Source organism: Talpa occidentalis, unplaced genomic scaffold (genome assembly GCF_014898055.3).
Source record: "Talpa occidentalis isolate TD23 unplaced genomic scaffold, MPIMG_talOcc4v2.1 talOcc4.7, whole genome shotgun sequence".
Lineage (NCBI taxonomy): Eukaryota > Metazoa > Chordata > Mammalia > Eulipotyphla > Talpidae > Talpa > Talpa occidentalis.
In genome coordinates this window covers 14,612,527-14,638,624 of record NW_023605083.1, presented here as the reverse complement: position 1 = coordinate 14,638,624, position 26,098 = coordinate 14,612,527, and the positions used below count along the sequence as shown (strand labels likewise).

At 37.8% G+C, this 26,098-nt stretch overlaps 1 protein-coding gene across 2 annotated transcripts in view; it reads right to left on the bottom strand.

Moving 5' to 3' along the window:
• The window catches only part of TTC39B (tetratricopeptide repeat domain 39B), a 113,489-nt gene that overhangs the window by 30,318 nt on the left and 57,073 nt on the right, over positions 1 to 26,098 (bottom strand). For both annotated transcript variants that reach the window (XM_037491894.2, XM_037491893.2), the window contains exons 4-8: positions 16,896 to 17,006; positions 12,747 to 12,878; positions 11,731 to 11,807; positions 7,361 to 7,428; positions 4,638 to 4,702 (exon numbers count right to left, since the gene is read on the bottom strand). In XM_037491894.2, coding sequence (XP_037347791.1) covers positions 4,638 to 4,702; positions 7,361 to 7,428; positions 11,731 to 11,807; positions 12,747 to 12,878; positions 16,896 to 17,006 — 453 coding nt within the window. The remainder of the gene's footprint in view (positions 1 to 4,637; positions 4,703 to 7,360; positions 7,429 to 11,730; positions 11,808 to 12,746; positions 12,879 to 16,895; positions 17,007 to 26,098) is intronic.

The following is a 26,098-nucleotide window of genomic DNA, read 5'->3' as shown; positions in this document are numbered from 1 at the left end:
TGTAATGTTTATTTGGTCAGGGCAATCTTTATGTTTCCTAGTTTTATGTCATCCTTTAAAAGGCTTCTGATGTAGACATCAGGTATCAACTGATATGATGAACTGAGAAGGGCACAACATCCATCACCCTTATGTTTTTCTTGTAGTGATGCAAAATCTCAATTTTTATCATGAAGAAACATTAGATAAGTACACATTGAGAGATGTTCTACAAAGTAACTGGCCTGTATTCTTCAAAAATGTCTCAGTCGACTCAGCAACAACAAAGAAAATAATCCAGTCAAAAAATGGGCAGAAGAGCTAAAAAGAAACTTCTCTGAAGAGGAAATGCAAATGGCCAACAGGCATATGAAAAAATGTTCAACATCACTTGCCATCAGGGAAATGCAAATCAAAACTACCATGAGATACCATCTTACACCAGTGAGAATGGCACATATTAAAAAAACTAGCAACAACAAATGCTGGCGAGGGTGTGGAGAAAAAGGAACTCTTCTGCACTGTTGGTGGGAGTGCAAACTGGTCCAACCACTGTGGAGAGCTGTGTGGAGATTTCTGGACCTACTAAACATAGAGCTTCCATATGATCCAGCAATTCCACTCCTAGGTATTTACCCAAAGGACACAGAAACATCAATTCCAAAGAACACCTGCACCCCTATGTTTATAGCAGCACTGTTTACAATAGCTAAGCTTTGGAAACAACCCAATGCCCAAAATAGATGACTGGATCAAGAAGATGTGGTACATATATACCATGGAATATTACTCAGCATTCAAAAAAGATAAACACATGCAATTTGCAGCAACATGGATGGCGCTGGAAGGGATCATGCTCAGCGAAATAAGCCAAAAGAAAAAGAAAAATACCGGATGGTCTCACTCATAGCAGGAATCTAGAAAACTTAAATAAGGGACCAGGAAAATGAATATAAGAAAGTGAAAATCAAAATCAACAAAAAACTATGAACCAGAGACACTTTTAGGGGGGCGGGGCGGGAGGGAGGGATTGGGGTCAGAATGGGGGGGCTGCAATTGTATGGGGAATATAACAATAAAATTTATAAAAAAAAAAAAAATGTCTCAGTCATGAAGGACAAAGACTGAGAGACTCTTACAGATTAATAGGCTAAGGAAACACAGCAATTAAATTCAACATCCAGGATCATAGGTCTGGGTTGGTGAGAACATTGACAAGAAAATTAGAGATGTATAAGTAATGTCAACAGTTACTAATTTCTGTTAATGTTAGTTTTCTTGATTTTAATATCTATATTATAGCTCTATAACATTTATGAATCCTAGTGAAAATATATAGGAAAATTCTTAGTAGAAATTTTGAAATCATTTCAATGTGAAAAATTTTTAAATAAAGAAACATTGAAAGACCTTAAAACTTTAGGGCTATCCTAAGCTTTGGAAACAACCCAAATGCCCAAAAATAGATGACTGGATCAAGAAGATGTGGTACATATACACCATGGGATATTACTCAGCATTCAAAAAAGATAAACACATGCAATTTGCAGCAACATGGATGAAGCTGGAAGGGATCATGCTCAGCAAAATAAGCCAGAAAGAAAAAGAAAAACACAGGATGGTCTCACTCATAGCAGGAATCTAGAAAACTTAAATAAGGAACCAGAAAAAAGAATAACTATAAGAAAGAAGATATCAAAATCAACAAACAACTATGAACCAGAGACACTCTATGGGGGGTGGGGGTGGGGAAAGGAGAGATTGGGGTCAAAATAAGGGGGTTGTAATTGTATGGGGAATATAAAAATAACATTTAAATTAAAAAATAAAATAAAATTAAAATAAAATAAACTTTAGGGCTATAAAAATAATTTCCTTAAAAAATACTTTATGTTTTATTAGTATTCTTTAAACAATATTTTAATTTGAATCTATGTTATTTATTTTTGTATAGTCTATTTTTCCAAAATGAAGAGACAACTTTCCCAAAACAATTTATTAAAGTACCCATCTTTCTCTGCTGATTTGAAAGGGATCTATCTATATATAGGAATTTAGTATATTTTGAATTCCCAGGTAGATACTTGTGTGTGTACTTGTGTGTGTGTGTGTGTGTGTGTGTGTGTGTGTGTGTGTGGTATAAGCACATATGCATATACACAGATGTTTGGGTAAGCTTTCACACACTATTTCAAAACCTAAAGTTCCATTTCAATGATATATAGATATCTGCGCCATCACAAGAATATTTTAACTCAGTTTTGTAAGTTTTGGTAACTACAAAAGCAATCAATGCTTCCAGAATTTTGTATACCTTCCAAAATAACAATCTGAAAGGAAAACTAAATGAAATGTCAAGTTCCCCAAATCCCCACCTCCAGTCTCCTTTGAGATTTTGAATGGAATAAAATTACTATATTAAGCCAAATACATTCAACATGAGGTGCCTAGAGCTTATACAGAAAGCCACACTCTTATTGGTTTAAAAAGTCAGAGTACAGAGTTCAAGACTGCCAGAATGGTGATAAAGGGGTAAATTTCAGATACAGGAGAATCTCAGAGGAAGGAAACACCAAGTCTATGTTAAAACTCCAAATTGTTGGCTGACCTATGAACTATGTCAGTACCAGGAAGTCTTCAGAAAAAAGCATTAATGAGACAGAATAATAAGCCTAGATTTCAGATGTTAACGACTGCTAGAGTAAGAGACTGAAGCTGAAGTCTAGTCAAGTTAAATGCTTCCCAGACCAAAAATCATCTCTCTTCTGAGAAAGATAATAGAATCCTGAGTCTCTACAATGAATCAATATATAGTATACAACTGAAAACTTACTGACATGAGAATAGAAAAAAGTGAATAAAGCAAATATAGCAATAGAAATTGACAAAAGGCCCAGATATTGAAATAATATCCAATCTGAGAAAAATAATCTTTTTTTCCAAATGCACAGCACCTTGCTGACCTACTAAATAAAATCAGACTAACTAACATGTAATGGGACTCTCAGAAGGAGAGGAGAAAGTGAGAATGTGCAGAAAAGGTATTTAAAGAAATAATGCACACAAATTCTTTAAGTTACACTTAAGTGCATCATAGTCAAACTGCTAGGGGCCAAAGATATGAAAAGTCTTCAAAGGAGCCACAAAAAGACACATTACAGACAGGGTAACAATATTGCAAATAACAGCTGACTTCTGTTCTGAAACAATAGAAGCCAATTTTATTGGATTGATAGTTTTAAAAGAATGAAAGGAGAAGGGAAAAAAACCTTGTAACTCAGAATATTATACTAAGCAAAAATAACCTTCAAAAATAAAGATGTCTTCAGATAAATTAATACAAAATTGTTGAATGCAGATATGCACAGTGCAAAAAAAATGCTAAAAGACAATTTTCAGTTTGTAAGTTTATAAGAAATGGAAAATATTAAAAATGATCAAGATATGAGTACACAGAAAAGACTATAACATACAATTGTTTAAAGCAAAAGTTTGACAGTTCATTGTGAGGTTTATAATATATGCCCCTGTGCTATCAATGGAATTACTTAAAATAGTATATAAGGTAATAGGTGGTAAATTAAACTATACTTTTGCCATCTTTTCATTTTATGTGTAATGGAACAACATTAACTGTAAGTTAATTGTTATAAGTTAAGGAGTATACTATAACCAATAGTACAACCATTTAAAAAAAATTAAAGAGACTTACAACTAAGAAAACAACAGAGGGATTACAATGGAATTTATGTGTGTGTACATACATCTATATGTATGTATGCACATAAAAATCTACTAATGTAAATGAAGACAGAAAAAGGCAAGAAAATAAATGAAGCAAAAAGGCAAAATAGTAGTCAAAAGTGGAAACATACCAATTGTCACACTGAAAAAAAAAGCAAGACCCAAGTATGCACATCAACAAGAAATGCAACTTAAATTAAAAAACAAAGATAGGTTTCAAGTAAAAGAATATATACCATGCAGACACTAATTTCAAAAAAACATGAGTAACTGTCATACTGTAAACAAAACAGATTTCAAGACAGAAAAGCTATAAGGAATTAAGTAGGGACACTCAAAATGATAAAAAGAGCAATTCACTAGAAAAATAAAAAAAAGAGCTTTAAGTATACCTAAATTTAATAATAGAGGTTCTAAATATGTCAAACAAACACTGATAGAATTAACAGGACAAATGATGACTCCAGAATCAAAGCTAGAGATTTTTGACACTGCAGTAAATGATAGGATAATTAGAAAAAATTAGTATGGATATAGAAATCATGAACTCCACTCTGGTCCACCTTAATTAAATATTTGAATCACTATAGAAAATTCTATTTTGCATTGCTACTTTAGAGTCTCAACCAAAACATACCTGTCATTTTAAATATACAAATTATTTTTAGGAGAGAGAAATAATAATTATCTAATCTGAAATTATGTAAGCAGCTTTCAGTTATTTTTTCAAAATTGTATTGAAATACAATTTTGTCATAAGGCATTGAATACAGACTCAGTATGGCAAAAATCAAGTGCATTTTTACCAACACCGAGTTTTTTAAAAAGTAGTCTTACTTAATGAGAATTTCAAAGTACAAAGTGGCACGCTGTACCAGAATCATTTAAACACTACATCTTAATTTTTAACTTACTTATATATTTGGTAACTTGTTCTAATTTTGAGTCCACCTTTGATGAAGTTGATCATATTTTCATCCTAAAAACAATACAATTGAATAATTAGATCATTTAGCAGAAGACTCTTAAACTATCCCCACAGCTATGTATTTGTATGGTTAGAACCAAACACTCCCTTTTGATGACATAATTTTTAAATTAAAATAATATTTTTTTTTACATATGAGAGGTTTTTATGTAATTTTTCTTCCAAGTTTAATGTCAACAAAAAAGAAAGTTTTTTAAAGTTTTATAAACTTTAAGGAAGTAATTAAAGGAGTAATCCTCACCAATTATGGGGCCATGTAGGTTAGTCCAAACCTATTTTAATCAATATCATCTTTTAGTGAGCGATTTTCTTCTGGATTCAATAGAATCCAAAATGACTGATTTAAGGATGTGCTCTAAGGTCAAATTTTCCTGTCTAACTCCACTAAATGGGTAATAGTTCTTCTTTTGCAGGTTACTTTATCAGGCAAAGTCTAATGAACATTGTGAATTTCATTTATGTTTATTTCCAGACCAGAAATAATTCAGATTCTAAACTTTTCACTGATATGCAATTTTGGCTTTGGGGGGAAATATTTCACTTCTCTTTGCCTGCTGGTCATGAACCAAAAAATTGAAGCAGTAGGTCTAGATGACTATGATTTTCCGGGTCAATATTCTAGAATTCCAAAAGGATCTCTTAATAAATTACATCAAATAACTGCTTGAAGGAAGTTGCTCTAAAACAAAGTGCTAATGGAGATGGCTGCATGTTTCACAATTCCATAAAAGTTTTTCTGCTCTATTAGTATCAGAAACATGCATCCCTCCAAAGCAAAAGAAAAGCTAATCTTAATTTGAAATTTTCATCAATTATTTAATGAGTTAACATTTGAATTAGTATAGGAATTAATTAATACAAAATAAGCAAAGTAAATGCTTAATCTTCTTATTTTAAGGAAACTTAAGATCACATAAGTTCCAATACTGACCACGAATTTATTAAATTAGATTAAAATCTACCTCAAATAAAAATTTTTCATTTCATAATTCACCAAACATTTACTGAATGCCTATTTTATACCAGGCACCTGAAAGCAAAATCAGACAGAAGCAATACACTGTGCTAAGAGTTGGAAACATGCACACAAATGGAGACATGCACAGGATGTCATGAAAGCACAAAAGGGGTAAAAGGTGGGGCATGGAGAGGTCTACAAAAACCTCCTGGAAGCATCAGTGCTAAAAGCACCAAAAAATGATTAGGAAGTGGTTAGATTAAAGGGGGCAAAGCAGATGTGAAGCTTGCAAGCAAAGGAGAACTCTAATGGAAAGGCAGGGAAGCTCTAAAGATCATGTGTACTTGACCATCTGTGTTTATGTAACTCAGCACCGCTGCAGAATCTGCTGCAAAGAAGGGAATGAATAAGGAGTAAGAAAGCAGTCTCTACCCATGCCACTCAAGTATGCAACATACATGCCAGTAGCATCTGAGGACATTGCTAAGAGGGGAGTAGGCCACTGTGGGAGGGGGAGCAGATACCAGTTTAGTTTGAAAAGACCTCCCCTATTTCAGACATTCTCATACAGAACAAATGTCAATGACAGCTACTAAATGCTGAAGCAGAGAAATGACAGAAGGCGAGATTTTTCATCTTTGAGAGGGTGCTCAATTTTACAATAGAGGATGAGCTTTGAGGTAAGAGAAATGAGAGGGAGGGTCATTAGATTGCTGTGCAGTCTAGGGAAGACTGGATGAGCACTGCCACAGAACAACCATTGTCAGAACAGAGAGGAAGAGCTACGGTGGCTGCTTTAAAAGATTAAATCAAATAAATAAAGGCACGACCATGAAACGGAATATGGAGGCAGGAGGGTATTTAATTGCAAATCCCCAATTATAAAATAAGCCATCAAATCCCAGATTTGACTGTCAAGTGTTCATTTGGAAAACACGTCAGAAAAAGAGTAGGGCCTCCATGATTAGCACGGTGTTTACTGAGGCAACAAGAATATTGTTTCCAGTCAGTGCTGATAACATGCAGAGTTTTAGGAAACATGGTCACAGATTAGATTTTTTCAGTTTTACTAAACCAGAATCCAAACTAAGAAGTCAATCTCTAGAAAAAGAGAAAAGCAACTCTCAACACAATGTAAAACATTGGAATTGAGGGAGATTTTCCACTTTACAGTTGAGTTTCTACCCATTTATAGTCTCATCACTGGGCAACCACGATGACAAAATGCATGTTTTTAGCAGCACCAGCAGATACAATGACAGGCAAAATGCTGTTGTAACAGTTCCTAGAGGCGATATTAAATGCCCATAAAGAAAGGACTGATTGTTTTGTTTACTGACTTTTAAAACTGCTCTTCCAAAGGAAGAAATAAAAGCAAGAAATGGGGAATGAGAATAGAAAGAGGGGGAAAATAAAAACAAGTATACATGAAAAGTTTGGCTTTCTATCCATGCATAACTGAGCTTTGCTATTGCATCTGGTGGGAGATTGGAGTAGCCAGGGATTAAGGAACTTCCTCTGCCAGGTACTCCATTAGCAAATATAAGAGGGATATCAGAACAGCAAATATCTTTCATTGCAACTCTTAAAGTCCAAAGAACTGAGGCACTGACATAGCATGAGCCACATTTTTTCTCTATCTACTGACAAGTTTCCCCAGCAATACCGATTCTAAGCCAGACGTTCATTACCTGAACAAACGTGAGTGCTGCTTTCTGTAGGAGACACTCGGCATAACAGATTTCAGCATGCATTTCCTCTATTAAAAACAAATAAGAATACATTAGGAAAAATCCCATGTCCCAGTAACTGCTCTGAGATGTTCAGAAAAGACTGGTAGATAAATGAGTCCAAGAGGGACAAAAATCTAGATTGCTCTGGTGCTTCCATAAAAGTGACCGAGGATCTCAGCTCTTGGTCCCTCAACAAGACATTCCCAGAATGTGGGAAAATGGTTCAGGGAAGTCAGCTTTGGCCCCATTCTATAACTGCAAAGACTCAGGCATTAGGTGTCACAGACCCAAAATTAGCTCACAAAAGGAAACCAAAATTTAGACGCAATCTTTAAAAAATGAAACCACTTATTTTTTAACTTAATACCAAGCAATCTTAGCAGTCATAAAAATTGACAAAAACAACTTTATGAATCCTGGCTTCTAAAATATGAAGATATGTTAATCATGACAATGATGAGGCACATTATCAACATGGAGAGAGAGGAGCAGCTCTCTTAAGAGTTCTGCATGCCCACAGAGGCCTCACACACAGGAGACTCCATGTAGAAAGAGTCAGCATTAGTACTGATCAGGAGCCAGGCGCTCACAAAAGGGACTTTGCAAAGCTCTGTATATGCCATGGACATGTAGTACGTCCCAAAATACATGGCCTGTCTTTCTACTCAATCCACCATAGTTGCAGAGATTGAGGGGAAGAGAGAGCTCTGCATTTTTGCATAAATAAAATCAATAGCTTCCTGCTTTGTCCATGGGAGGCAAATTGGTATTATATTTAAGCAAATATGCTTGGATTATTTATCAGCCTGGGTTGGAGACAAGGCTACTCATAGGGTCTCAAGCAAACTACCCTGTCCCTCTCTCCTGACTTCATCTGCAAAGACCAGCTAGTAATGTCTCTCCTTCATAGCTGAAGAATGAAGTGAGGGGCTGCATGTGCAGAGTTAGCACTCGATATGTTAGTTCCCATCATTCGATATGTTAGTTCCCAGCACTAAGGTCACTCTCATGTCATACTTTTTGGTAAAAGCTCAGAAAGTACATTTTATGTCAAGTAAGTAACTGATAAATAGGATATTTCTGTGTTGTCAGGAATGCTGTTGAATCAAACTGGATAAGAATTAGTATTTTATTTCTTTCACTTACACAAACAGAACCCCCCCACCCAACACACACACACACACCCCACTAGTTCTCATAAAATGATTCAACTCCCCATCATTCTCATTTTCCAAAGGTTGACTCTACAAAGACACAACTATGCAATTCCCGAGAGCAGCCAAGCCCATAACAGGCCAACCTGAAGAGTTACGGCTCCTGCACATTCTGGCAGGAGCAACAGCCAAGACCTCAGTCCTTGAAAACACCTAACCTCAGAGTGTGTCTCTGGATTTTCTCAGTGTGTTCAAGGGGATCAAAAAGGATAACTTTTATCTTTACAGAGACACCTGAATATCCCCTTCTTTGTTCAATTTGTAAGAAAGTAGGAAATGTTAGCAATTATTCACTTTGAAAGCTTGCTCATTGCTGACTTGGATCTGAGCCGAGGGAAGGACACTGCTGCTGGGAGAGGACCAGCATACGCAAAGGCACGGAGCTAGGAAAGCACAAAGCCCCTGCAGGCAAGCACAAGGTGTATAAGGAGAGGAGTGGGCATTTAGTCCTAAGGCAAGTTGGGGCTAAACTATGGACAGCCTTGAACGTCAGAGTTGGGGCTTAATTCAGCAGGAAACAGCAAATCCTTGAAGATATCTGAGCAGAATAGTGGCTAGGTGGGGCTTCAGTTAAAGATGGACAAATCTATATGCAACAAATGGGCCATAAGGATGTCACAAGAAGGTAGAGATAAAAGGCAAGAAAATTTAAACTCTGTCTTCCATTTGTAAGTATTCTTCATGTTAAATCTCTTTCACTTCCTAAGCACTGTATTTAATTATCTCTTTTTTAAAGGCAATATGCCAACCACAGGAGAAGAAGAACAGGACTGTTTCCTGTTAAACCCATGAAAAGTTTAATTAAATATACTCACTCCTCAGACAACCAGCCACTCAAGGATGTAAATGAAAATTACTAAGAGGAAAAACAAATCACATACCAAAGCTACAATGTTATGACATGCTCCCCTGAACACAAAATCTGTTTGGGTTGCAGTGACAGCCAAACTCATTAGGAATAAAATGCAACTTAATTCATAAAAGTCTTATTTCTTCACTCTGGTTGATTTACATTAGGCAGTTCCTTGGTTCTCAAAATTAGCTATATGGCATTTAAGAGAATGTACCTATCAGAATGTTTCTTAATTATAAATTCCTTAGTCCACTGAAGGAAACAGCTTCATGATTGCAGTGAAATTTATCTATGTCTTTAGATATAAAAGTCAAAATAAGCCGGTATTTCAGAATAGGCTAGGGTCACCAGCTAATTTTCTTTTGATTAAGGCATTACTTTTTAAGAACAATTTTACGTTCACAACAAAACCGAGCAGAAGGTACAGAAATTTCTGTACCTTCTGTACCAATACTATAGGCCCCACACATGTACAGCTTTCCCCATTGCCAACATTCCCCACCAAAGTGGTACATTTGTACAACTGATGATAACATATGAGTCACAATCATCCCGTGTCCTTAGTATACCTTAGGGTTCACTCTTGGTGTTGTATATTCTGCAAGTTTGAACAAATGTAAAACGCTATGTACCTATCATTAATCACACAGAGTATTTTCACTGCCCTAAAAATCAACTGTTCCCTGCCTTTCTCTCCTTATGCCCTCCCCCCACACTCTATCCCTGACAGCCACTATTCTTTTTACACTCTACATAGTTTTGCCTTTTCTAGGAAGTCATACAATTGGAATCACACAGTATGTAGCCTTTTTAGAATGGCTTATTTTGTTTTTTGTTTTTTTTTATAGAGGCATGTTTTATTTATTTATTTGTTTGTTTGTTTGTTTTGTTTATGCATGCACTGGGTACAGTCAGAAGCGCGGGAGGGTGAGAGAATTCACCAGAGCCAGAGCAGGGAGCAGAGCAGGCAGAAGGACCGAAGTACACTGCTGGGGGGAGCAGCGGGCGGCAGGAGAGGTCTGCGCGCCATGTGGGACCCTCCTCCGGTGGCCGGGGAGCAGCTGGAGATTGAACCGGTGCCACAGAGGCCGAGGGCAGCTTCGCAACCCAGCGCTCAACCGCTGCACCACCAGGGGAGGCCCTAGAATGGCTTATTTCGATTGGTAAAGGCTCTTCCCAGCTTTCATGACTTGATAGCTCTTTCTTTTAGTGCAGAATATTTCATAGCTTTGATGTACCACCATTAATTTGTTCATCCACCTGCTGAAGACATTTTGCTTGCTACAAATTTTAGTATTTTGTGTCTCCTATTCCAGAGAACAAATTTGACCATAACAACACAGACACAAATTCTCCTTAGATAGCAAGAACTATAGTCTACCTCTGAAGGATATAATTTTCTCTTCTATAGGAATATCTAGATACTCCTTTCTTATAAGCCTCTGACAGAAGTGTGACACATAAAACAGCTAATCTGCCCTATCTGCAGGTGAGGCATGAAGCATTTGACAGCAAAAGTAGTTATTTTCTCCCACCCATCTGATAGGACACTGTAGCCATACCTGGATTGTTGATTATCCCCAAATGTCCACAAACCAAACATTTCCCATACTGAGAAACAGTAACCATATTTTCAAAGGTACCAGAATTATTTTATCTTGAGGTAAAATTATAGCTTGTGGAAAAACAGAAACTCTCATTCATGAATGATACACCTATAAACTGACCTAACTCTTCAGAGAAAATATTGGCTGTACCTAAATATTTTCAATTTTCTGTTTTTAGGCCTCTGTCATAGTTGCAGAAATGCATGAACACATACTTAACATAAATAGTAAGACAGCATTATTTGTATATGAAAAAATAAAAACAATATAATATTAATAATACAGAATAAACAATACATGGGTTCCCCATAGCAAAAGAACATTATATAGCTATTAAATAGAATGAAATAGGGTTTATAGGTATCCACATAGGGAAAAAAACACATTGTAGAGTAATGGTATCACATGCAAAAAATGAACAACTACAACAATATACGCAATTTGCATATATGTTTACATATGTAAACAGAAAATTCTGCAAGGCTTCAAAACCAAAAATTAACAATGGTTACTTCTGGAAGGTGAGTAGGCTGGGAAGACAAAAAGAAATTCCATTTACTTTATATCAAACACTTAAATACTGGGTTTTATGAGTATGGTCGTGTTTTAATTTTTCAAAGAAAGGAAAAAGTTAATCTTTTAGATGACTCGTACCTTCAGTCAGCTGTTCAAATGATCCTCTAGAAAGAAGACTTGAAAAGGTTTCCACAACTGTGCATTTTTTTCTATATCTGCATAAAATAAGTAGAAGGGGAGATGGGAAATGGAAAAAATAACAATATATCAGACAAAGTTCATTTTTTTTTTTGACATTCATTTCAATCACAATCACACATCTAAGAGTCACTGAGGCCTAAGTCTAAACCCTAAAGTCTGTAGGCGAAAGACAACCCTCTTTAACACTGCAAACCCAGATGTCAGTGCTGACTGGCATTCAGTGCACATTAAATCCATGTTCGCTGACCCCAAGTGAACATTCCTACAAGGAACAGTGAACACTAACCCTGTCAAGCACCTGTATGGCTAAAATCAGTATGAAGTAAGACACGTGAAGAAGGGCTTTAGAGTACAGTGTTTGGAAACTCTTCACTTGTGAAATTTCCAATATAATTACATGAGGCCATACTTTCATCCGTGTTGAAATTCACCAATGCCAGTTAACAGCTTTTGCTCAGGTCTTGCTATATACACAGAGCAAAGATAAAAGTAAAAATAGAGATCGATCTCATTTTCACCAGCAAAGAATATTCAAATGCGTGCTTTCTAAACAAATAAAACCCTTCTTTCTAAATGTGCAGCATTTCCCACATAAGAGAATATTCCTTGCTTGGTCTGGTTTAGCAGGTAGTTGAAAAGCTGAACTCGTCCACCACAGGAAGATATTTAGATGCTTGCTGCTAACCCCATTGATATCTGCTTCTGCCTTTTTCTGTAGCTCAAATTATCAGAAAGAAAGGTGAAAGGCAGCGATGCTGAGTGCTTGGCCAGATAAATATCAGACAATAGTGTTGACTCTATTACATAAAACTACATGAAATGGTCTAGCCCAAGACCTTTTCCGTAACTGTGTCTAACTTCAAACAGAGCTCTCAGTCAAACCACACTCATTTTACCCCAAAGATCTAAAGGCTGGTAATCATATCTCCAGCATGAATTGACTTGGTTCTTACTTTTGGCAGGTTTGTAAGGCGTCCCTCATGGCGGATATGCCATTTTGGATGTCCTGTTGCTCAAAGGTCATGACAGCCTGCAACACGACAATGGTACTGTAGCCCAGGGCATGGTACATGCTGTCTTTAGCCCTGGGGAGGACACAGGGAGTTAGCACATTTCAATTCAACCGCAAAGCATTCCTGTCTTGCCAGATCACAAGAAATCCTAGTAAATGAATTCATGCCTTTCACAGTATTAACTTTGACTTCATCATAATTACTGAAATAATGAGGACCGTGAAAACATGTCCTAAAACCTCAAATGTCAAGGACTCTCCAGTGTAAAGCCCACAACACAGAGCAAAATGTTGAAGCAGAAGCTGACCAGGACGTGCTTTTCCCTTGTTTTAGCACAAGGGGGCAGCCTGCGGATTCATTTCCTAGGAAATGTTTCAAAGCAAAGCCATTTTTCCCAGTTCCACAAGCAGCAGCAATAGGCCTTCTTTAGCTCCGAAATAAGTGCTAAAATAAAGATCTCCAGGGATGTATTCTGTGACAGAGAGATTCTGCTATGTTTTGTGAAAGATAAAGCCTTGTTTAAAATATTCCCCTTTCAATCAGGAAAAAAAAAACAAAACTAGCTGGCAAATTATAAATCAGAGACATTCAGCAGGAGAGAGAAAGGGATCAAAACAAGCATCTATGGTGACAGTTAATGGGTGTCTTGATGGCAGGAATTTTATGGGAATTACACTTGAGAGGAGTAATTGAACATTGTGCAAAAATGAACAACAATGTAAAAAATATATAAATTTAAAAAAATTTGAATAAAATATTCCCGTTTCCTCTCCCAAGGGAGACCAAGAAGTAGCATGATATTTGCATGAATTAGGTTGGCCATAAAGGTCCCCGACAAAAAGTACAGTTTTAGACTTCCTCTCCAATCGAAACCCATTAGCTGATAATTACTGATCATTCCAATTATCGAAGTTATCAGTGAGAGCTACTTCAATTCTTGAAGTCAATTCATCCTAATGTATGGCAGACATCCCAGATTCTCAGGCTGTGAAAACCTCACTATCTTCTCTCAAAACTTCTTAAATTATGCTAATTTTTAATAAGATTTAAAATATCAACAACTCATAGTACTGCTTTTAATTCAAATATAACCCCCTACAGCCTGCTGCTATGCAAAACAAAGGCAAGACACATTACTCTTTTTCCCCATGGACACAGTCTAAACATCCTTTGGTTAATTTGCAGGTTGCTCCTCCCAACAAAAAAACCGAGGGCACTGATTATCAAAAAAAAACTAAAAGGCATAAAGGCATCCTTGAGTTAATCAGTAAGTGTAGTTTGAAACCTCACATTTTAAACTGAAAGCTCCAGACAGGAAAAAAAAATACTTGTTAGAAAAATGTATGTTTAACAATGGAATGTGCATGAAGATTACGGGATAAAAAAATCTCAGTGAAATAATATACTAAATAACATATTCTCATTCCATATTATGACCAGCTGGAGGTCAGTGGCAGAGAAAAAAGGAGACTTGTTTGAGTAAAAACCAAAGGAGACAGGCAGTTTGAGGGAGAAGAGATAAGAAGGAAAGACAGGTAGAGAGAGGAAGACAGATGGAGGTAGACACAGAAGATAGAAAGAGAGAAGTCTGAGGGACAGAGAAGGATTGCAGGGGTGGGGGAAAGGCAGAAGACAGGCAAAGGAGAGGTTGTGATCATGGGTTGGAGACAACACTGGACAATTTACTTAGGCTATATGTGTCACCACCTACTTATCATCTGTTCCGCTGACATAATTCAACATAAGTTGAATTGCTCGCAATTCTTCTAAATCTTGATAGAATTACTAACCATCAGTTCTTCAGTAGGTAAATTAATCTCTAAGATTCAAGGTCAATAATCAGTGTCATATCACCCTGCTGACCACTTGAAGGAATGAGATTCTCACTTTTATGCCCATATAATTGCAATCCCCTTATTTTGTTATATGAAGTCTAAGTTTCACCCAAGTGACTGTGTTGATGACACAGTGTAAGACTATTCCTGTGACCATTCTTCTATGGGAAAGAGACTGTTACAGGATTAAACCCCTTTTTCTCATCAAAACTGAAAGCGGGCATATCTGTGACATACAAGATGTATTCTATAGTTTTACTTGGCAAAGGAGATGATGATCCATTACAAGACAAATGTTGATTTGTTAAACGTCTTGTCCTGGGGTAGAAAAATAAAATTGAGTCTTTGAGTAAAATAAAAAAGAGATTAGAGGGCCTCCCTGGTGTCACAAGGGGTTAAGCTCTGCATTATGAAGCAGTTCGCCGCCTCTGCAGCACAAGTTCAATCCCAGACCGGCCAGAGAGAAACCCACATGGCAAAGCAGACCTCTCCTGACTCGCCCGCTGCTCCCCTCAGCAGTGTATTTCAGTCAGTCTGCCTGTTCTTTTCCCTACTTTGTCACTGGTGGGTCCTCTCACCCCCCGTATCTCTGACCTTTACCCCAGCTCTTGTATGCATAAATAAATAAATCTTTAAAAAAAAAAAAGATAGAGAGAGAGATTACATTGTAGAGGTGGAACTGTAGTAAAAGTGAGTCCAGGATTTGCTGCCACATTTTAAAAATTAACCAAATGTGTAATTGAAATTAGACAGTTTAATGCCACTATCATATAAATAAGGAGCTCCAATAATATTTCTATTACCTTAAATTTCTTTTTATCATTTGAGATTAGCTTATTGTAGTTCTTCCCTTTCCCATTTCACAGGAAACTTTTTTAGTGATATTTAAGCTTAAGAGCAATACCCATAAAAATATTTCTCTGAAGAAAGTAAAATGAAGCTCTTGAAAACTACAGCAGAAATGAAAAGATAAGAATCAAATGTTCTATTGATTACACTGGAAAAGACAACTTTCTTAACTGGATATTAAAATGGGTCAACAGTAAAGGGTCGCAAACCAATTCACTTATATTCAGGTAGAAATGCAGAAAAACTGACAAATGTGACAATGTCTCTCTTGAAGGAGAGTAGAATATGTCACCCCAAAACATGCCACTTTGGCATATTAATTATTTTGCATTAAAATTATATAATAAACAGCCAGTTCAAGAAGGATTCTGAGCCTCCTTTGTCTCCTGAAAGGAAGAAATCAAGCTCCCTGGTACAAAAGGTAAGAGAGACATCTGATCACCAGAGATAGGGAATGCAGGGCCTAGGAGACTGTAAGACAATCCCAGCTAATTCTTCACTAATGTACTATCCCAGTTACAGAGACAACTCCATAAAAGGGGAGGTACATTTTTCCTGCTCCCATTTAATGTCACCTGGATCTGGGCAACTGGAGCTCTCCAACACAGCAGGCAGGTGGGCTCCAAGGGAAAAGAACAGGGAGAACTTTTGCTTCTATAGCCTGACTTACACCCTGGTACTGCTGGAGAAGTAGCAGACACACAGGAAAGACATGTAGAGTCACTTGAAGTGCACATGGGTGACAGACCCTTGGCTGACAATGGCAGCCATTGTTCTGATGAGGTATCTTCTTTTGTCCCAGGTTTTGGGTACCTATTTCAGAACCCCTTTCCTATGGTTCACTGCCAGAAGGTGCCTTAGACTTGTGGGAAATTTTCAAGCCTCAACAGCCCCATTTGGGGTCAACCCTGTTTGGCTGGGCATTTGCTCACAAAAGGATGGGTAACTTTGGGTGTTTTATTGGGAAGCTATCATTTCTTCTCTTCTTTTCCTATGCATGCTAATCCCAATAAAGTTCTTGCACACTTTGTCTTTGTGTGCACAGAAAGCCAGACCCCTTCGGAGTGTGCAAATTTGGGGGATCCCAAGAGATCCCATGGTTGTATGCTAACACCCTCTTTGTCTTATCAAATCTCTTTGTCTTATCAATTCTTTACAAATTTACCTTATCTTTGTCTAAATGGTATAAAAGTTGCCTGTTTTGGTCACTTCTTTGGGCCTCAGAACTTGGGGTTCCTTATGTATGAAATTAAATTCGTATTTCTCCTATTGATCGGTCTCACATCAATTTAATTACTAGATTAGTGAAAGAACCTAGAAAAGGGGCATCTTCCTCCTCTACAACATCAAAGATAGAAACATCTGAAAAAATATATTTTATCTAAAAGAAATAAGAATAAATTACCATGGTCGAAGCAATTCTAAGGCATCTGTAAATTTGTTACTAAGAAATAAATTCAATGCCACTGCACATTCTTCTAGGCCACTCTTGAGATCCACCTTACTTGATGGTGACCTGAAGAAAAAGAAAAAAACACATAGAATTAATATAGCTTTTACTGTTAGCAACTTGTCACAGGGAAGGAGCTAGTGTCTTTTTTTTTTTAAGTCTTTTTTTGTCTTTTTTTTTTTAAGATTTATTTATTTATTTATACAAGCACTGGGTACAGTCAGAAGCGCGGGAGGGTGAGAGAATTCACCAGAGCCAAAGTGGGGAACAGAACAGGCAGACTGATGAAATACACTGCTGAGGGGAGCAGCGGCACAGCAGGAGAGGTCTGCCGTGCACTTACTAGTGTCTTTAACCTCCTGGAGTCTGATTTTCTTACCTGTAAATTGGTCATATCACACCTACATCATGGATAGAATAAACTGACAAATATGTTCCTAGTGGTTACTAAGTAAATGTGTACTCTGATGACCACAGATATAAGAACTGCCTTTAATCAAGGCAGAGGTTATTTTCTTTTACTCAGATTAGGTAAGAGGAGAAATGTACTTCAGTGGAGAACTAAGTGTTATCTAGACTCTAGAAGAGACCTCTCTAGGTTACTTACTTTTGACTCTATGGAAACTATTGCACATATAATATAAACTATGTATCTATAAACAGTAAGTAAATGATAACAATACAAAATAAGTGTTGTCTATAAAACATGTAAATTCTGTCCTGACCAGTAGAGCTCAGTTGGTGCCTTCATGATGGAAGAAGCTGATTTTACCTGATTTTTCTAATTTATTTTAGCCATTCCTTTACTGCATATAAATTTGTGTTGCTTTGACTTTTCCTTTGAATCTATTATAACATCTTCCTCATTGATTAATGAGTGAGCTAACATGTTCATTTTATACCTGTATGGGTCATTTAACTTTTTGAAAATTATCTGTTAATTATTTATGAACAATAGGAATTTTTCTCTTTAAAACTAGATCCACCTCTCAGATGGTTTGTGTAACAATGTTTAGTAGGAAAACATTTTGTGAACAGGGCCTTGCAGGTGGCGCAAGGGGTTAATCACCACACCATGAAGCGATCTGCAGCCTCTGCAGCATAAGTTTGATCCACGGCCAGCCAGGGAGCAACCCACATGGCACAGCAGACCTCTCCTGTCTTGCCCGCTGCTCCCCTCAGCAATGTATTTCAGTCAGTCTGTCTGTTCTGTTCCCCACTCTGTCTCTGGTGAATCCTCTCATCCCCTGCACCTGTGGCCTGTACGTTCTTGATGCATAAATTTTTTTTAAAAAATTGTGAACAATATAATGATTATTTTGAAGAATTTAAGGCTGAATGTCCCTGCCAGCAACCTGTCTGAATTCATTCTTCAAGCATGGGGAATAAAGTCCCATTTCAGTTACTCATCAGCCAGAAATAGGTTCTGAAGTTACTGCATGGAACCACCTTCCGCCCCCACAGCTGGTTCCTTCTGTTTATTCAGATCTCAGCTCAAAAAGCATAAACACAGAGTTGCCTGGATGACCCCGCCCCTTCCTGTCTCACTGATTAATTTGTGCCACAGTTCTTATTACCACCCCAAAGTATCTTGTGCCAGTATCTGCGCACGTTTGTCTCGGTTGGTCTTCTCCCTCTTGGATATAAATGCCAGGAATTATTTAGCCACTGTTGTGCCACCAGGGCCTTCAAGTGGTATCTAGAACATACTCAAGTGGTATCTAGAAAATACTGTTGGATGTGTGGGTGGGTAGAGCTGCTCTGCTTAGAGATAGAACTCCTCAGGTCTAAGGTTTGAAGGCATCTCTCCTCTAGAAATAAGGCAAGTTCGTGGTGGAGGGATGGCTAGAGAATTTGTGATGGTTCATTTGATGCTTCAACGTGACTGAATTAAATGATATCCGCATAGTTGGCAAAACATTATTTCTAGGTTTCCTTAGTTGGTGAAGTGAGAAAAGCAGATAGCTCTCCTCTACCCACTGTGGATGGACATCAGCCAGTCCTCTGAGGGCCTAAACAAACAAAAAGCAGAGGAAGGAGAAGTCATGCTGTCTGTCCAAGATGGGACATCCATTTTCTTGTGTACAAGAGGGACATCCATCCCTCTTGTGCTCTTGCTTCTCATGTCTTCAGACTCAGATGGAATTCACTCCATCTTTTCTGGTTCTCCAACTTGCAGACAGCAGATCATGGGATTTCCTGGCCTCTACAATCACATGAGTCAATTCCTACAATAAATCTCATATGCATATCCTATTAATCCTGTTTCTCTGGAAAACTCCCACATACAGAATTGTTTTGTTCTTAAGTTTCCAGTGAATAAAGAGGTCAAATAAGACTGCAAGACATTCACAAACCTTTCACAGAAATATTTTTCATAAGAAAGTTCCTTGATATCTCTCCTATCAGTTCATCACCAAATATTGTCAATGTCACTTCCTGAACACCTTTTGAATTTACACTGCTTCATCTCTATTACCCAGTCTCAGTTAGCTGTTATTGGCTGCCTGGGGTGTACAGACACATCTCTACCCAACTGCTACACCCCCCCCCATATCAAATCTCTGCTTAGAATCCACTCAATGAATATTTAGGGAGCTTGTATGTCAGGCACCCTTCTAGGTCCCGGGGATACAGCATGAGCAAGACATACAAGATTCCAGATTTTCATTATTGGGGGGAAGGAGGACAAACTTAAATAAGGAGACCAGTAATAAGATCATCTTAGATTGGAACAAGTAGTCTGGGAGGGAAACTGGTTTGGGAGGTTGAAGGTGAGGCCCAACATTAACAAAGATGGTCATGGAAAAGGCTCCAAAGGGTGACACCCAAGTGCTACAAAAGCAGTCAGCCTTGGGAATATCTAGGTTGAGGGAAGAGGTGAAGATTCTAAACTGGGAATGAAGATTCTACACTGGTGAGCAAGGCAGACTGGGAAAAAATTGAGGGCAGAAAGCAGCCAGAAACCAGGAACCTAGTGACAATGGGGGATTTTTATTCTAGGACAAAAGAAAACATTTTGGCTCAGCAATCCCCACTCATGTTCTCATTACCCCTCCCCTTCAGTATAAGGCTTTCCAATTGTACTTCTCACCTGTTCTCTTCATCTTAACTCCCACAAGTTCTCTCAGGTCACAACCCAGTCTTTATTAACAGGAAATGGGCTGTGGACAGATACTGATCCCCTCACCAAACAAACAACCACCTCTGCATCTCAGCTGGCCACACTGTCACCTGGGAGGATGCACAACATGCCCCAGTTTACAGGATACACAAGCACAGGAGCCCAGCACCTCCAAACACAGTAAACTCAACCCTTTTAAGTGGTGAGTCAAGATGTTCATGTGGAATTAAAATCTCTCTAGAATACTGGCTCTGCTACGCATTCTGCAAGGAATGCCCAAGAGGGCAACTTTACTATCAACAAGGATTTCTCAAATGTTTCTGAGTCACTGGCTACCACAGCCATTCACAATAATGAGTCTCTTACCACTGCAAGTCTGAATTCTGAAAATCTCCAAGAATGCCTTCCTATTACTGCTTTCATTCAGGGTTCTCAAACTTCAGAGAATTTTAGACTCACTTGTGGGGCTTGATAAAACACTGCTGATCCCCATGTCCAGAATTTCTGGCTCAGTAGAACTGGGTGGCCCAACATCTTCCCAGAGGGTCCTAATTCTGCCTTAATTCATCCTGGATATCACTCTCAGGCTTCTGTTCCTAAAACAGGTATTTATCACGCTAGTTCTTCAGACTAAGGACCTAAAATGACTGCCCACACTTACAAAAAACTCTTCTGTTTGTCTTAAGGCCCTAGAAAGCTGGCTACATCACACCTGTCCAACTAGACTGGAAGGACAAGCTATTATAAAAACAGCCAAGTATCTTGCAAGAGTCTTATCAACATGGCATCTTCCTCAAGTCTGGAATGATGTAATGAAAAGTCACCTGGACTAGAAATCAGAAGTCGGGATTGCCATTCACCAGTCGCATGACTTACAAAAAGTCACTTAACCACCTGGGGTCCCCTGCCTCATCTTTTAAAAGCTCCCTGTGATGCTGTGATTTATAATAAGTACATATCCAGTCTTTGATCTCATTCCTAGCACAGAGCTCCTAAAACTCTTGAAATTTCTGAAGCAAGGAGAGCCATATCAAGGGATCTTAATGAGGTGACTTTTGCATCTCACCTAAGAATGAAGTCTAGTTGCCAGAGAAACCAATCCAATGACTGTGGGGTGGGAACTTTCAGTCCCACACCCACTCCTGACCTCCAGGAAGGGGAAAGAGTCTTCAGATTAAATCAGTCTCCAACAGCCAATGATTTAATTGGGTATGCCTTTGTTTATGTTTTTTTTAAAGATTTATTTATTTATGCATATAAGAACTGAGGTACAGGTCAGAGATACGGGGGGTGAGAGGATTCACCAGAGACAGAGTGGGGAACAGAACAGGCAGATCTACTGAAATATATCTACCGAAATAGCAGCGGGTGAGTCAGGAGAGGTCTGCTGCGCCATGTGGGTTGCTCCCTGGCCGGCCAGGGATAGAACTCGTGCTGCAGAGGCTGTGGACAGCTTCATAGGTTGAGTCTTAACCCCTTGCGCCCCCAGGGAGGCCCTCGGGGATGCCTTTGTAATGAGGCCTCCATAAAAATACCAAAAGTAAGGCATTAGAGAGCTTCTGGGTCAGTGAACAGTGGAGACGCAGGGATAGTAGCAAGCCAGGGAGGATGGGAACATCTGCAGACCTCCTCAGAGCTTGCCTTATGTAAATCTTCCATCTAGCTGTTCCTTAGTTACAGCCTTTTATAATAAACTGATAATCTAGTAAGTAAAATGTTTTCCTGAGCTCTGTGAACTACTCTAGCAATTAATCAAAACCAAGGAACTTCATGAAGGGGCTCAGAAGGGACCTCCCCTAGATGTACCACTTTCACATGTAGATTATTTTGAGAGAAGGTCAACTGAGGCTCTGTAGATACAGGGAAAACATTTATCACTCCCTTAGCTACCTGGTAGAATAAAAACTGAGAGTATTACCTAGATTTAGGGTTCATTCCAAAAATAGCCTTTCTATCAGAGAAACCTATCTAGATGGCAAGACAAACATGTAATTACAGAATATATGGTTCTTTCATCATGTGAGTTGCCCTCTCTTTCTCCGTGAAGCTCCTGAGATAAGGAATACTTATCCTATTCCTTAACTCAGGATAGTGATATCCTCATTATCTGTGTAGATTACTCATACTAAGTAATTAAATTGATCTTTTTCTCCTGCTGATGCGCCTGATGCTATTTTGATTGCTCAACTAGTCCTAGAAGAACCTGAAGGGGAAAAAGGGAAATTTTCCCTTGGCCTCTATACTCCAATATATATTGATAGCTGTTAGAACAGAAACACAGGTAATAATCTGGACTCCCAACTGGCTTCTGAAGGGGAAAAGGGCAGTTTTGTAGAACTAAGCCCTGAATTTGTGGGAGGTGATGAAATCACCTAGTAGATAATATCAGAGTTGAGTTAATTCCTTGGTGGTATGGAAAAAACACATCAGAATTGATGTTCATCATGCATTTCCATTTCACAATGTATGCAAGAGAAACAAAGGCAATGGTTGCTATGAGTGTACTGTGTGAACTTTCAAGTCCTATGCAAATTAAAACCATGTCATTCCATGGGGCCTCCCCAGTGGTGCAGTAGTTGAGCACTGGGCTGCAAAGCCGCCCGCAGTCTCTGCAATGCCGGTTTGATCCCCGGCCCTCGGCGAGGGTCCCACATGGCGCACAAACCTCTCCTGTCTCGCCCCTGCTCCCCTCAGCAGTGTATTTCGTCAGTCTGTCTGTTCCGCTCCCCGCTCTGGCTCTGGTGAATTCTCTCACCCTCCTGCACTTCTGACTGTACCCAGTGCTTGTATATACAAATAAATAAATAAATAAATAAATCTTTAAAAAAAAAAACCATCATTCTACAAAAGTTGTGAGCATTCAGCCCATCCCACAGGCATTACACACAAATATTCTTGATATGTTGGAACCCTACTCACGTGTCTTTCTTTATATCTCCAATAAAGTGAAAATTCTTTCTCCCTGTTTCTAATTTAGATGATATGTTCACTTAAAGACTGAATGAGTAGCTGAATTACCTTCAATAATCAGACCTGTCAAGCATATAACTAAAGAAATTTATTTTAATAATAGTTTATGGAATTAATTGTATAATACAAAACAAGTTAGTAATCACAGTGAGGAAAGAATAAATGATAACATGTTAGAGAACAAATAAAAGTTCAGAACATCTGAAGCATTTTCTAAGCAGTTTTTCTTATTAAAACTTACAAGCTGTAAAGGGTAGTCAGAAGTGGAAAAGCAGAATATAAAGGACTTAAGACAGTCAACATGTAAGCATTTTATTATTTTTGAAGAATTGAGGACATATGAGTGACGGGAAAGATAAAGGCTAATATGGATTAAGGAAGCAGAAAGCTAAGTGCTTCCAGAGAAAGTTTCTAACTTTTTCAGGAACTGAGGATCCCCTCTGCTCCAATAATTTCCCATATCTTCAAATTTCACTGAAATTGTGGCCCTGGATAACTAGACCTCACATTCCCATGACCATTTTCAGTTATTTACCTGGAGGTGTGGTCTCTGCCCTCTGAGAATTCAAAATTTATATTAACTTACATTGGCTATAGAGATTCTGTGACTACTAGCTCTCCTTTCATTCCTCCCCTGGGAGAGAAGTTATATTAGTAAGAAAAAGTGGCCATGTGTGGTCTAGTCCTTTTCCTAGAGGGAAAGAAGGTACATAATCTCTCTCCTCTATATATCTTCAACTTCTTCTCTGTGACCCCCTCTAAACTCAAACACACACAAATCTCACTTATTTTATTTAACGAGAAAAAAAGATTACTCACCCTCATCCTTGCTTTCTCTCCCCTTATACACAACCTTGGCCATTCCTTGATAGGCAAGAGCTTCCAAGAGTTGACATTCACTTCCCTTACTTCCCTACCACCTATTCATCTTCAACCATCACACCTTGGTTCCTGCCCTAACTTCCTCGAAACCCTCCAAGCTAAAATACCACAAAATGCAAGGCTCTTCAGCCTATATGCAAGCCAATCTCTTTGCAACACCTAGACCCTTTTCCACTGCCCCTTCCCCAGTCTGCAGCCACTTTCTCATTGAGTCTTCCCTCTTACACTTCTCCACAATTCATACTTGAATTCTCGTTCCATCGGCCATTCCTTCACTGCCTTCTGTCCTCCAAAGTCTCCTTCCTCCATTCTCTTCTCATTTGCTTTGCTCTCTTGGAAATAGCATTTATGGTTCACGACTTCAACAACTTCACATAGGCGGAAGATTCCCAGCCCACAGATCTTACCCAGCATCTCTCTGAATGCCATACCCTCTATCTATTACTGCTTTTAGTAATCTCTTTTTTTTTATTCTACCTTTTAAACTCAACATTATAAAAGTTAATGCAGCAGTTAGCTAGGAAAATATCCAATCAGAGGACAACGGTGAGAGAGGGACACTATTTTTTTGCATTTTTTTATATTTTATAAATTGTAAATATTTTATTATTTTTTTGCTTTTTTTATTATTTTAATTTTGTATTTTTTTACATCATTTTTCATTTTTGCACAATGTATGCATTTTCATCTTGGTTATAGTCCCCATACAATTCCCACCCCTCTTTTTTTTGATCCTACTCCCTCCTCCACCCCTTGTAGTGTGTCTCTGGTTTATAGTTGCTTGTTGATTTTGATTTTTTCTTTATTATAATTAGTCTTTTTCCTTGTTCCTTATTTAGGTTTTCTAAATTCCTGCTATGAGTGAGACCATCTAGTATTTTTCTTTTTCTTTCTGGCGTATTTCACTGAGCATAATCCCTTCCAGCTCCATCCATGTTGCTGCAAATTGCATGAGTTTATTTTTTTGATTGCTCAGTAATATTCCATTGTGTATATGTACCACATCTTCTTGATCCAGTCATCTATTTTTGGGCATTTGGGTTGTTCCCATAGCTTAGTTATTGTAAGTAGTGTTGCTGTAAACATAGGGGTGCAGGTGCTCTTTTGAATTACTGTTTCTGTGTCCTTTGGGTAAATACCTAAGAGTGGAATTGCTGGAGAGGGACACTATTTCTGACAAAAGTTCAGATTTCCACAGAGAGATATAGAATAAAAAAGTAATGTGGAAAATAAATCCCTAAACATCCTTAGAGGGTATTTTCGACTTCATCTCTATTCGCCAGTTCCTATAATGCTGCACCACTTCATTATAGCCTGAGGGTTGAGTCATAAGAGAAACTGCCAAGTACATGAGTATTGTGAACAGAGGCATAAATAGCTGAAATTTGAAATGCAGAAATCCAAAATCCTGCAGAACTTTTTAAAGTTTAATAAACCTGTGAAGATAGAAGGAAGCACTGTCTCATGGTACTAAGACATATTTTTAACAGAGGTGCCTTAATAACTGATGAAGAAACAACCTACACATCAAAAAGAGTGAACCAGCTAAAGTAGATTTAGAATGGATGGAAAGGAACAGTACTTAGCAGTTGCATTATAATAAATTATAATATATATAATAGCAACGGCATTATAATAAATTATAATAAAATATTTAATAGAAAAGGAAAGTGATATATTAAACTTAAAAAAAAGGTTACTAAATAGTATACTTAATTTCCCAAATAAGAAAAATAAGCTAGTATCTCTTTATGTGAACAGAAAAAGATGCAAACCAAAAAGTCGGTTACAGTGATGGTAAGACATGTTATTCTCTCCTTTATGCTTCTCTTTACTTCTTGAAATCTGAACAATGAATGTTTCTTAAAATGTACTTCCAAGCCAAGGTTATGAGAAGAACAGAAGTATAAAAATAATCATAATATTCAATGAAGGAACTATAGCTATATCCAGATCCACAGCAAGAAACAAAAGCCTAGGGGAAAAGTTGTAATGAAATACAACAACATCCTAACATTCTGTGTTCAATGGTCATAATTATGGTTGATGTTTCTTCTTTCTAAGATGTTTGGTATATTATTTTATCATAATATCATTTAAATTTTTTAAGATAAAAAAAGACTCCAAAAGGAGGTATGCCAAAATGTTGAACTGAGTTCTATTTCACTTTTATGTAACATTG